The 14,036-nt window shown below is 35.1% G+C and overlaps 1 protein-coding gene across 1 annotated transcript; it reads left to right on the forward strand.

Annotated features, from left to right (window-relative positions):
• The first annotated feature begins 481 nt into the window (after positions 1 to 481).
• Positions 482 to 8,901, forward strand: LOC110441729. The gene is made up of 2 exons (XM_021484966.1): positions 482 to 703; positions 7,270 to 8,901. Exon 2 carries the CDS (start codon positions 7,315 to 7,317, stop codon positions 8,194 to 8,196), a length of 882 nt encoding a protein of 293 aa, XP_021340641.1. The 5' UTR covers positions 482 to 703; positions 7,270 to 7,314; the 3' UTR covers positions 8,197 to 8,901.
• Positions 8,902 to 14,036: the final 5,135 nt, after the last annotated feature.

The raw sequence follows: 14,036 nt of genomic DNA on the forward strand, positions 1-14,036 counted from the left end.
ATATAGAAGTCTACCACTTAGGAGTCAGGGTCGTCTCCCCTTGCCTTAGAAGTGTCAATTAATCAATGATGCACAGGCTGCATCAAGTGGTATGCACACGTACACACACACACACGTACACAATTTGTACATACAGTGAATGTGCCTGATGTGATGTGTTACACACATACGTTTATATACAGTGGAAAATAATTAACATTTTGATACCAGTGACGTTTTTTATTTGTTTTTTTTTAATGTGTAGAATTTTGAACCTTTTTTCTGCGATAATCTACCTAATTATTTCTTTAAACATACGTCATTGTTGAATCAATATATATCACTGATTAATTGATAATTCCCTTTGCTTGTGTGCACAGTACATGTATGGCAGATGTACCCGTAGTTGAATATTTTTATAATTTATAGCTATGGGGTCGATATAGGCCACGCCCAGTCAGGGCTCACTAGACACTAATCTATTTTGATGGGTGACCAACACGTCTCATTACTTTGTCCAAGCGATATCAGAAGCTCGTTTTGATGGCTTTCCAACACGATGGCAACATTGAAAAAGGAAGCACACAGCTTTTGTGTCAGCTTTTGTGTCGGTCTACTACGCAGTACGGTAAGGCTGACACTGACGTAGTCTGAACCCATCTGACTCAAAGCAAAATCAGGTATTTTCGGAATAACATTGGCTCTGCCGGGATTTCCCTGGTCAGTAAGTATACGACGGACAACTTTTCAATGTCTCTCTGACAGTTTTAGCATTACCAAGTGTTAGTCGTAGCTCTAGCTATGGTCGTATGTCTGAACGGGATATTATATACATATGGACTCCTATTCTGTGATTATACTTCGGTACCTGTACGAATGATTGAACATCTCGCGTTAGGTAGATTAAACACTTATTATATCTTCTCCTACTACAAGTATTGTCAATGACGTGGGAAGGGTTGTGTGGACAGGATAGGGTAGATGCATAAAGTTGACAACAATTCCTTTTGGCAGCCTACCTCATCTTCGCTAGCCAAAGGCCATGCATCATACCTCTCCCATGAGGTAAAAATCATCAGCTTAAGAAAATATCCCCTCTCTTCCATTCCGATTCCAATTTTAGTTTGGTTTTGGATGCAGTGAAAAGGTTGGAAGTAGATCAATAAGCTGAATGAAAGTTTTTATATGTTCCGTGTGTAAAGAATAACAAAAGTCAGGCACGAGTGTGCACCTCTAGTAATCTAGGTCTGGAAGCGGCGTGATTTTGACATGATACAACGTCATGTAGGATACTGTATATATTTTCCTGTCTTGTATGTTTTGAAGATGATGTCAGCACCGATTTTTTACCAGACTAAATTAGATTTCATGCTTTTACCATTAATTTCATCTAGCTGTCACAGGGTTCTGTATCGTTAGGGTCTGTATCGTTTGATATGTGAAGCTTTGAAAAGGTATCCCCATACAGCCTAGCTTCTTGTTTTGTTTATGTGAAATGTTTTCAAAGGCATCTGGTTGAGTTATCGATGTGTTAATTGCCACACAAAGAGATCATATTTCAAAAGGTAAATATTATTTAAAGCGAATATCCAGATAATGTTTTGAGCATTTACAGTATGTATAGAAATCTATAAATGTCCTGAACACACTACAAATTGGTATTATTATCAAATGTTGTGTATTTTATTATTCACAGTGTTTCCACTTCCAGAAATTTCCTGTTGCATTTCTAGTCATTAGATGAAAGTGTTCAAGATTTTATGTAGTTTTTCTGTTTATTATTGTAAAATCCACTGGTATAACTTTTGAGACTTTTTTGATGAAACAACAAGTTTTCTTTAAATATTTATAGCACAATAATGGCTTGTAGATTGTTACATGTACGGTCGTAATGTTGGAGTGTTAGTTATTCAATAGATGCTGACGAAATGTACAAGTGTAACCCCTGTAAAGCAGCGCCATTAGCCATTTGTTATTGCTAAAACTACAATGGTGACCATATTTCCAAATTGTCGCTACGGACTGCATTGTACGTTTAAGTTTTACTCGATAAAACTTATATCAAAGATTTTGTGCATTTTCCTGGAATATGTAGGACTAAACGGGATAAAAGTATTACCACGCAGAAGGGCTGTCAACGAGGATAACAAAACGATCGAAAAACATTTTTCAAGGTTTTGTTCCGTATTTGACTTAACTTTTTTCGCAAAAAACACCTGGTTAAAGTTTTAAAGCAAGTAGCTTTATAATTCATAAATGCAAGTTATTTTGTTGTGTTAAGATGCTGATATTTCAAATAGTATGGCCGTGTCATGTGCGTCAGACATTGGGGCAGTGTAATCAAAACAGAAAATGTTTCTATTTTGTTGACTTATCTATTTTAAATTTCAATGTAAAAGTTATAGAAAAAGTGTTGAAATTCATGGATTTAACTTAAGTGAATGTACCAAAATGATAATATTTGACAGAACGTTCGTGAAAGATTCAACAATGATATGCAGCCCAAACGAAAATATACAATTTTAAACATAATTTTTTTAAAACTGTTTTGGACTATTTTCCCACTTTTGTTACGAGTTTGATAACTGGTATGCAGATCCCCGAAAGGACAGACAGTGATGCAGTTTTGATCACAGAGAGAGAGAGAGAGAAATCTTTTTATTTTTTATTTTTATGCATTTTTCTGTGTGTTGATCTTTATATTTTTGAATACATTTATGCATCTTTTGAACTGCTTTTGAATATTCTTGAAAAAGGCGACTTATGATGTTCTCTAACCACTCTTGTTGTAAAGCGTTACCAGGATGACCCTCTACACTGGGTTGTGAATGCCCAAATTCTTATAAAACATGGCCGACATACTGCATCAGCATTAATAAACAACTATGTACACTTAGTAACGTTATGTACTTGTTCAGCTTCTTTAAAAGCATATCACAGATTGATTAATGTTGATTTTTAATCAAAGCATCTTGTTTCTTACGTATTAATAAAAAGTATGTTTCATGGAGTGGATTGAATAACATTTCTGTGAACCTATAAACTCTTAAACCTGAACAAATCAAATTCTAAATTCATTCTGATTAGCAATCTATAAATCGGTACAAAATATATTAAAATCTATACTTTAGATTCTTTTGTATGTCAGATATCCTTCCAATTTAACAAAAGTCATGTTTTACTGAGAATTATGTACGTGTATCTAACATAACGAGGATTCAGTTGTAAAATATCACGCTTCATTAGTGTATACATCTTTTGTGTAATATAGCGCTTCATTAGTGTATACATCTTTTGTGTAATATCACGCTTCATTAGTGTATACATCTTTTGTGTAATATCACGCTTCATTAGTGTATACATCTTTTGTGTAATATCACGCTTCATTAGTGTATACATCTTTTGTGTAATATCACGCTTCATTAGTGTATACATCTTTTGTGTAATATCACGCTTCATTAGTGTATACATCTTTTGTGTAATATCACGCTTCATTAGTGTATACATCTTTTGTGTAATATCACGCTTCATTAGTGTATACATCTTTTGTGTAATATCACGCTTCATTAGTGTATACATCTTTTGTGTAATATCACGCTTCATTAGTGTATACATCTTTTGTGTAATATCACGCTTCATTAGTGTATACATCTTTTGTGTAATATCACGCTTCATTAGTGTATACATCTTTTGTGTAATATCACGCTTCATTAGTGTATACATCTTTTGTGTAATATCACGCTTCATTAGTGTATACATCTTTTGTGTAATATCACGCTTCATTAGTGTATACATCTTTTGTGTAATATCACGCTTCATTAGTGTATACATCTTTTGTGTAATATCACGCTTCATTAGTGTATACATCTTTTGTGTAATATCACGCTTCATTAGTGTATACATCTTTTGTGTAATATCACGCTTCATTAGTGTATACATCTTTTGTGTAATATCACGCTTCATTAGTGTAAACATCTTTTGTGTAATATCACGCTTCATTAGTGTATACATCTTTTGTGTAATATCACGCTTCATTAGTGTATACATCTTTTGTGTAATATCACGCTTCATTAGTGTATACATCTTTTGTGTAATATCACGCTTCATTAGTGTATACATCTTTTGTGTAATATCACGCTTCATTAGTGTATACATCTTTTGTGTAATATCACGCTTCATTAGTGTAAACATCTTTTATGTAATATCACGCTTCATTAGTGTATACATCTTTTGTGTAATATCACGCTTCATTAGTGTAAACATCTTTTATGTAATATCACGCTTCATTAGTGTATACATCTTTTGTGTAATATCACGCTTCATAAGTGTAAACATCTTTTATGTAATATCACGCTTCATTAGTGGATACATCTTTTGTGTAATACCACGCTTCATTAGTGTATACATCTTTTGTGTAATATCACGCTTCATTAGTGCTAACATCTTTTGTGTATTATAACGCTTCATTAGTGTATACGTCTTTTGTGTATTATAACGCTTCATTAGTGTATACATCTTTTGTAAAATATCACGCTTCATTAGTGTATACATCTTTAGTGTAATACCACCTTCATTAGTGTAAACATCTTTTATGTAATATCACGCTTCATTAGTGTATACATCTTTTGTGTAATACCACGCTTCATTAGTGTATACATCTTTTGTGTAATATCACGCCTTATTAGTGTAAACATCTTTTATGTAATATCACGCTTCATTAGTGTAAACATCCTTTATGTAATATCACGCTTCATTAGTGGATACATCTTTTGTGTAATACCATGCTTCATTAGTGTAAACATCTTTTATGTAATATTACGCTTCATTAGTGTATACATCTTTTGTGTAATACCACGCTTCATTAGTGTAAACATCTTTTGTGTAATATCACGCTTCATTAGTGTATAGTCTTTTATGTAATATCACGCTTCATTAGTGTAAACATCTTTTGTGTAATATCACGCTTCATTAGTGTAAACATCTTTTATGTAATATCACGCTTCATTAGTGGATACATTTTTTTGTGTAATACCACGCTTCATTAGTGGATACATCTTTTGTGTAATACCACGCTTCATTAGTGGATACATCTTTTGTGTAATACCATGCTTCATTAGTGTAAACATCTTTTATGTAATATCACGCTTCATTAGTGTAAACATCTTTTATGTAATACCACGCTTCATTAGTGGATACATTTTTTGTGTAATACCACGCTTCATTAGTGGATACATCTTTTGTGTAATACCACGCTTCATTAGTGCTAACATCTTTTGTATAATATAACGCTTAATTAGTGTATACATCATTTGTGTATTGCCTTTGCTAGATCACAACAACAGACAACAATTGCAATGTACTGTAGTAAAACTAACTGCAGCTGCTTTAACTCAGCACTGAACAGAGAACAATGAAATATAAGAGTAGAATATAAAATTAGGTTTACGTTCGCTTTGCATTACGACTAAATAAAAAAAAAGTAAAATTCAATTTATAGAACTACAAATGGCAATAAGTATCATATTGCATATATGTTGGTTTTATGTCATGTAAGTAGAGTTTTGTCGTACCAGACAGGGCGCATATAATGGTAGTATTCCTGTAAAACCACCATTTGCTTGCCTTGTAATTATCTTCACATACCATCCTATTACATGATGTTTTACTATAAATAGCTAACTGCAGTTTAGCCTCTTTTGGCAGTACATATATACTTTAAAATACTTAAATATCATATTGTGCAACCCTTAATTATCGCACATTTATTTCTGGCATTTTTCACTTTTTATATAGTTGTTTGTTCTGGAATCAAAGTCCGCGCCAATACATATTTTTTCTCGGATTGATAACTGTGGTTGGCTGATATTAATTCTTGTCAAATACAGTACTAGATAATAGCAGAAAATATAAACGTTCACCTAGAATTTTATAAAGATATGTCACTTGTTGGTTTGTAATTATTCTTGTTGAGTTGTTGGATTTTCATCTGTTTGTTGTCAAATATATTATAAAATGCTTGTGACAGGGCTATCCTGGTACCTCGTCCTTTATCATCCCTCAATCTGGTATCAGTCATAAGCCCTCAATGCTTTTTAGATCACCTGAGACAAAGTCTCAAGTGACCTATTGCGATTGCCTTTTGTCCGTCGTCGTCCGTCGTCCGTCCGTCAGTCGTGCGTCCGTAAACAATTAACATTTTCAACTTCTCCTCCAAAACCCCGAACCAATTTCAATGAAATTTTGCAGGGACCTTCCATGGACAAAGGTCAACAAAAATAGTGGCCGGTTTAGTCCCAGGCCCCCAGGGGCCTGAGGGGCGGGGCCAAAAAGGGTCATATTGACTAAAATTTCAAAAAATAGTTACTATAGTTTATATAGGGAAATCACATTTTGGACCAACATTTGTTTAATTTCCATTGAAAGTAATTCAATTTAGGTTAGCATTATCACTATAAGGTAGCAGTTTGATAATAAGCACATATCAGCCCTGACTGACCCCCAGGGGCTGATAGGTGGGGCCACAAAGGGTCGAATTTACTGAAATTTCAAAAATCTTCTTCTCAAGACCCAGATATGGTAGAATCAAATACTCTTCATAGATGGAAGGGGATTCAGGTTTATGACCCTAGGGTCTCAGTTTACCCCCTGGGAAAAGAGGGGGGAGGGGGCAAAATGTATTATGGTTTATAATGGCAAATGATACTTTGACTATTACATGTTAATAACTTGATTGGAATTATAACCTTGAGTTAACAATTTGATACTTTGAAAATTTTGAGCCAGCCCTACCCCCAAGAGCTGTAGGGTGGGGCTCAAAGGAGTCATTGTGCTAAAATTTCTTAATTTTCCTTGTTTAGAATCAGAGGTGCTAGTTTCAAATACTTTTTTGTCTGAAATCTGTATGCTAGATATTGAATAAGGTGGTTTTATTGTTTTTTTGTCACTTTGAATAACATTTCTGTTCATGTTAAAAACAAAATCAACTCTCTGTATAAATATATCAGGTGACCGTTAAGGCCCATGGGCCTCTTGTTAATCATATTCCTAGTTTAGTTGATATCAGGGATTCGAGATGATAAAGGGTAAGCTGTCAGGATAGCCATACATTAAATTCTAATTACTAACATTTCACTAATTAATGTGATAGTGAGTATATATATATCACACATAAAAAGCATTACATCAACCTGACTGCACAAGTTCTTTTTGTCAAAAATGGCAGGTAGCTGCTTCTGACATATCTCTTTAAGTGCTGTAATGAACTATAACACATTTTTTTTGTACTTACAGATGGTCATTTGACCTGACTGTGACCCTAAAGTCTGTGTCAAGGTCATGTCCCAGAGAGCTAAGCGAAAGACTGCCATGATGACTGCTGAGGTTGTGCCCGGTCCATCCACGACCGCGCTTGAACGTACTGTAAAGGAAGCTGTAAACATCGAGATATCTCCAGAAAAGAAAGCCAAAGTTTCATCAGGGGAATCAAGTTCTTCTGGTGAAGAGAAAAGTCCAGAAGAAATTCAGCTTTATATGGAGGAAACATTTGACATTCGACGAACATTTATTACCATGGAAATGCCCACTGTGGCAACGTTAAAAGAGACTTACCCCCAGCTATTTCAGGGGAGACAAATGCTAGCCGAATTCCAGCGTGTGACAAATATAGATATAGACCACACCATTCAAGAGTACTGTGTTAAGTACGCTAACGCAATAATTGACATCGCCAAGCACGTGTCGGGGTCCAACCCAATCCTCCGCCAGGCGGACACCATCAAACAACAGAATGCAGCATTAAAGCAGTACTGGGACATGGTGACAGCACTGTGTCTGGTACCGCTTCTCCTCAAGGAAAACCTTGTAGAAATGGTACGTGAGATCGGGGAGGAGGACACTGTGGATCCCAAAGGGAAAATCGTCCCAATTCTTGTGTCGAAAGGTCCACTGTTCCACAGTGACGAGTTTGTACTGGTCGTTGAGGAAGAGATCGTTCAGGAGTTCGAGGAATTTACTATCGCTTTTGCTACACTGTTTGCATCATACTGGGTCTTCAACATGCAATATCCAAAGACTCTCCATAACACCTACAATTTCATGCAAAAATCGGTCCTGCAACTGAGGGATGGGTCTCCCCTTCCCCCTCCATGTAAACAATTGGTGCAGCGCCTACAAAAGGCTGGGGTTCCTGGACAACACAAGGGGAAAAACACAAGATAAGTTTCACAGAACCAAAGTTCCAAACACGGACCTCACCTAACCACAGATCATACACGTTTCTCTCATACAACTCACAAAAACAAAAGTCAAACCACGAGCTTTTAGATCCACCGGTCATCCCACGGATGTTTTCCACATACCTCGCCATACATTTAGTCATACAATTTCTTCTTATAACCACAGATCTGACCTTGCAATCATGTCATACCACAATCTCACAAAACCACAGGTTATATCACACAGACATAGTTCACACCGCATACCTCAAAGAACAATAAGGTATACACGAAACTATTGGTCAACCTACGACCTTGCCGCAGTACAGTTCATATAACAAATCCCAAAACACCAATAGGTAGGTCATATCACAGACATAATGAAACCATGGGTTATATATATACCATGACCTTACAAAACCAAAAGTCATACCACGCTGCTAAAGGTGATATCGCATACCTCACAGAAAATAAGTTCATACCAAAACCGTAGATCACAACCTCAATGAACAAAAGTCATAATACCTCAGAAGTCATATCACAGACCTCATAACCATGGGTCATACCAGACGGTGTCAGAAAACCCTATATTAAACCACACACCTTACAAAACCATAGCTCATACAGAACCACAGGTCATACCACACAGTAGTCCCAAAGTATAAACATAGTCCTGCAAGTAACTAACGGAGCCTTTATTTAACATCAAGTACATAACACACACAGAATGTCATCTTACCACAGACCTGTTTTTGTCATACCGCACATAGCTTGATGTGGCCACATTTCACATATAGGTATATTGACTGCCACAATTCGGACCTCTCTGAGTAATTGTTCTACCATAATCTCTGTGATCACCACCCGATCCTCACAGAACTAAATGACAACCAGAGATTATGGTTTTGTTATATAACAGTTAGGACCAAACAAGTAATGATACACGTACCATATAAGTTATTGTAGGCTAGCCAATTCTACCAGCGTTTTTATGTTGTGATACACTTGTATCTGTTCATTGATGATTTGTGTGGCCGTGTAATCGCAAACAAATCACCGTCTCTGTATCGTGCTTGGTTTTGGGTAGGATAATGGATCAAGTTGTACTTCAGCCACTCTGTCTCAGCATCACATTTTTATTCGTGACATCAAGAGAGGGTAATGCTATCTTCTGGCCACTCTTTTTTATCATTATCACACATACATTGGTAGGTTCAACGGTAGTGGTATTCTCTAAACTCCATGTTCCCTGACACAGTTATTTGATAAATTTTAGAACAAAGGGTTTGTACAGTGTATTTTTCTTACTTCAGTAAGACATGTGAATTACTTGAACTGATCTTCCATCAACTTACACTGTTGAATATTATTTATTGAGTATGATCTAAATTTCATCTGTGTAAGATACCTTTGCATGTCATGTTACATTTGGTTGATTTCGATCATATAAATTGTAGTACACAAGTACATTTTAGTTTCTGTCTACAATTTGTTGAACATTGATCGAACACGTACATGCTTAAGGAAAGCGACAGCAAAAATATTAAATATATCACTATGCTTGGAAACATGTTTGCTCCTCTTCCCATTTGGTTGTAAAAAGGTTGTATCGTTTACTTTCTAAATTACATTTTTTTTAATTATTTGATTTTTTTTTAAAAATAAATTTTAAAAACCAAGCTATATTTTTCAACATAATAATGTAAATGTAAAAGGAAATTTGGGAAAGCATTCAAAGCGATTCGAACAACGAAAAGGAGCACACTTTACCCCTTGAGAGGCAAGTTAACAAGAGGTAACTGAGCTTAGGCTGTATATGGGAAAAAATAATTCGACGGTTAAATATTTGGAAAGTTTTTATCACAAGCAAGGATAGAGAAAAAGTCCAACAAGGATAGGGAAAGGGTTAGTCAACGAAACAAGGGTAGAGAAAGGTCAGCAAGGAGAGGAAAAGGGTTTGTCAACGAAACAAGGGTAGAAAAAGGTCAGCAAGGAGAGGAAAAGGGTTTGTCAACGAAACAAGGGTAGAAAAAGGTCAGCAAGGAGAGGAAAAGGGTTTGTCAACGAAACGTGGGGTTAAACATGTGGAAAACAAGGGATTTGAAGGAAAATCAAAGAAGGAGGTGGACCTTCAGACGAGGGAAATAGTTAAATACGGAAAAGACAGTTAAAGAAGAGAAGACCGTGGCACATTGGGGGAGAGGCGTCCTCTTAGTCTACTGAACAAAAGGGAAGATAATCGAACAAGGGAAGGGTGAAAGATACCATAGAGACAGCTAACAAAGGGGATGGATGTTAAAAGATGACACAGCTGAAAAGATGAAGGTTTTAGTTTTTTTTAATGAAATGTCTAAAGTTGTTTTTATCTAAATCTTGTTTTGTTTATATTCTGAAAATGTACAGTAGCAACTTCGGGCTAGACTGAACATACAATTTTACCTTGGTTTTTTTACCAGTTTACATGAATTGTAAAGAAGTTAACCTCTTTTCATCATATTAAATATGATTGTTATTTAACATGAAAATAGATTGTATACATTTGTTTTACTTGACAGTTTTTATGCAAAATTGTTTGAATTGCACACAGGTTTTAAATATAGTTTTATTAAGTTATATGAAGTCATCAAACTGATTTTTTTATGTTCCAATTTTATGACAAGTGTTTGATACTCAGCTGGTTTTTTAGCCATGCAGATGTCAAAACTTCTTAATAAGCAATAAGTGTTGTCCGGTGTTTACACTCGTGTTAATATCTGTTGTGTTGTGTAACCAGGGTTGCACAAATATACAGTACATGGAGTGTACGTTGAAACCCTTATTTGTTGTCATACCTGTAGGAAATAGTCACAAACTTTGAAAGTTAAATTAAACTGTAAAACACCTTAATTATAATAGTACAATAATTATTCGGTGAAATGTTAATGAAAACATAATCGTTAAACGTGATAATTGTCAAAGCTTTTGGCTCCAAGAAAAATATACAAACACAAATATGGATGTATTTAGGCAGTTATGATACTGCAGAGCTCGGGATAAATCGGGTCAATAGATTTCTAGTGTACCACCTTAATTCATTTTTTTTTTTTTTAAATTACAATACATCTTTTGTAACAGATATTGTGTTAGCTATCATTGTGATTTAACGATTTGTTCACAAAACTTGTTTTTGCCATCATTGTATTTTACTAAGTAACATGGCATGGAATTACATGCCCGGTGTCATTCGACGACTAAATACAATAATACAACCCACTCTAACCTGTGTAATCATCCTGGTCAGTACCAGTACAACCTATGGTTAAGGGCACGTGACATGATGGCTGTATAGCCGTATTTAACTACACATTCATTAAGTGTATACTAGTTCCAACTTTTGTGTGTGAGTGATATGTTTACATTTATAAACTGTAATAAGTATGTACCTATTTGTTCGATATGGATTACTGTCAATAGCAAAAATTCGATTGTTTTCACATGTGATCACTTTCCACGCAGAATCACATTTAATTACCGATCACTACACACAAGCCGTCTGTAGTGGTGGCATCTTTACGTGACATGACACAGTCCACACCACCTGGTGATACTAGCTTTAAAAATGGGTTATTGTAAAGCTGCACACACAGCATCTTTTGCGTCTGTGTACATTTTGTGAGCGCCGTGATTTTTACATTGTGAATAGTCACGTTTACGTTGGGTGCAAAATAAGCATAAGTTTTTCTGCAAGCGAAAGTGTTCACGTTTACTATGGGCTTACAGCTACGTGTGTTACTGAATATAGAAATATACACATTGTTCCATAGGAAAACTATTGTTATGCTGGTACCTATTAACTCCATACGGCTAGTGAATACACATTTACTAGAAGTCAAGGATCATACTACATTACCTGTAAATAGTGGAGTGTTTCTTTAAATATTTTACCATTATATATGTTAGCTAGCTTAGTTCATCATACACGTCTGTATGATAGGTGACGGTTGGTGTGGGCGTTCTTCCACACTTTTACGAGACAGTGCGAGTCGGCTGAACATCATCACATCTTCTATTAATTATTCTCCATTTTTGTGCTATCATTGATTTTTTACATAATTTCCTGTCTGGCGCTTATTTAGCGAAATAATTTTCAATGTGCTACTTCGAAAAATATATCCATGGTTACTTGAAACTCCAAAGGAGATATTGACATAATGAAACGTTTGTGTTGCACTTCCAACAACTTGACATACCGATTTTGTTCAGGCAAATATCATATAATACATGTAAAATGAATTTTGAATTTAGTTCGTTTCTGATAAACCAAGTTTAAGATGATCAGCGATCTTTAAAGTTGCATGTATATTTTGTTATCTGAACTGCCATTATATTATTTTGAACAGATATTCCTTAAAATACCTTCACGTGATTTATATAGTGTGGTTACATGGAAAGAAGCTACTCTTGCCTCTCAAGTAGTAAATAGAGGTTGATTTTTTAATTAATCTTGATTCATTTCGGTCAGTTTTATATTTCTAATACATCTTTCAACAGTATCGTTCATTAGATTGTTTCCTCACAATAACAGTCGCCAGAAAATATTTTCTGTCAATAGAAGATTCTCGTCAGTAAACTATTTCTCTATCAATAGAAGATATTGTCAGTAAATTCTTTCCTCTGTCAGTAGAAGATTCTCGTCAGTAAATTCTTTCCTCGGTCAATAGAAGATTTTTTCAGTAAATTCTTTCTTCAGCCAATAGACGATACTCGTCAGTAAATTCTTCAGCCAATAGAAGATTCTCTTCAGTACATTATTTCCTTCTGGATAGAAGATTCTGGTCAGTAGAAGATTTCGGGTTTTTTTTTACCTCGCCATCTCTAGTAGATTTTCCTTTCGTTCAATAGTGAATTTCAAAATACCAGTTTTCGGTAGATTCTTTTCCCTTCGTCAATAGTCGATTCCGTAGGATTCTTTCCTGTTCATCAATAGAAGTGGTCAGTGGACTCTTTTCCTGAGTCAGTATCAGTTTTCTGAAGTTTCGTTCCTCTTCACAATAGTTATTAGTAGATTACTTCTTTTCCATCAGTAACTGTCGATGCATTCTTTCTACACTATCAATAATTTTCATTAGATTCTGAAGTTTCGTTCCTCTTCATATTTATACAAAAACAATTCTCTTCCATCAATACGTGTCAGTAGATTCTGTCACAACACAAACGCTACATATGCTGTTATAGTATGAATGAGGAAATATTCAACATGTATTCTACGCCAAAAAAACCCACCAATTCGTCAGAATTCCAAAGATCCAGAAATCGAATTAAGCATTATTGATTTGGTTTTTCCACAGTATTGTTTTGTAAATGACTGGTGTATATGTGTGGTTTAAATATGCTATATTGTTAATGCTTGTTATGTTTGTTAGACGTGTCTTGCTGAAGCTTTTACATCATTGTTGGTGCTACCAAATGGCATTTCCTGTACGAAGTCCCTGTGTGTATGTTGCAGTATTAGAAGTGAACAGTTTATACATTTGTTGTACGTTATTGTGTTGTCTTCCTGCTTATGGTATATCACATATCTACAATGTACATTAAAATGGTGTACTGCCAAACATCTGGTTGTGTTGTTGTTTCAAACTCAAATAATACTAGTTCAGATTAATCATTCGAATTTAAGCATATGTATATGGAACGTCATTTGCATCTTTTCAGCATTTGTAGTTACTTAAGAGTTACCAGCCAAACTAAAATATTAACACACTTGTACAAGACTAATCATCAACATCCTGCCACCTGTCTAATTAAAATGCACACAAACAGGTTAGTTTAGAGCGAAACTTTTGCTTCGTAAAAATACCAACATTT

The sequence above is a fragment of the Mizuhopecten yessoensis genome, unplaced genomic scaffold, assembly GCF_002113885.1.
Source record: "Mizuhopecten yessoensis strain PY_sf001 unplaced genomic scaffold, ASM211388v2 scaffold716111, whole genome shotgun sequence".
Taxonomy (NCBI): domain Eukaryota; kingdom Metazoa; phylum Mollusca; class Bivalvia; order Pectinida; family Pectinidae; genus Mizuhopecten; species Mizuhopecten yessoensis.

Excerpts from the sequence above, each read along its gene's own strand:
- LOC110441729 (XM_021484966.1), top strand. The coding sequence starts at position 7,315 with ATGTCCCAGAGAGCTAAGCGAAAGACTGCCATGATGACTGCTGAGGTT.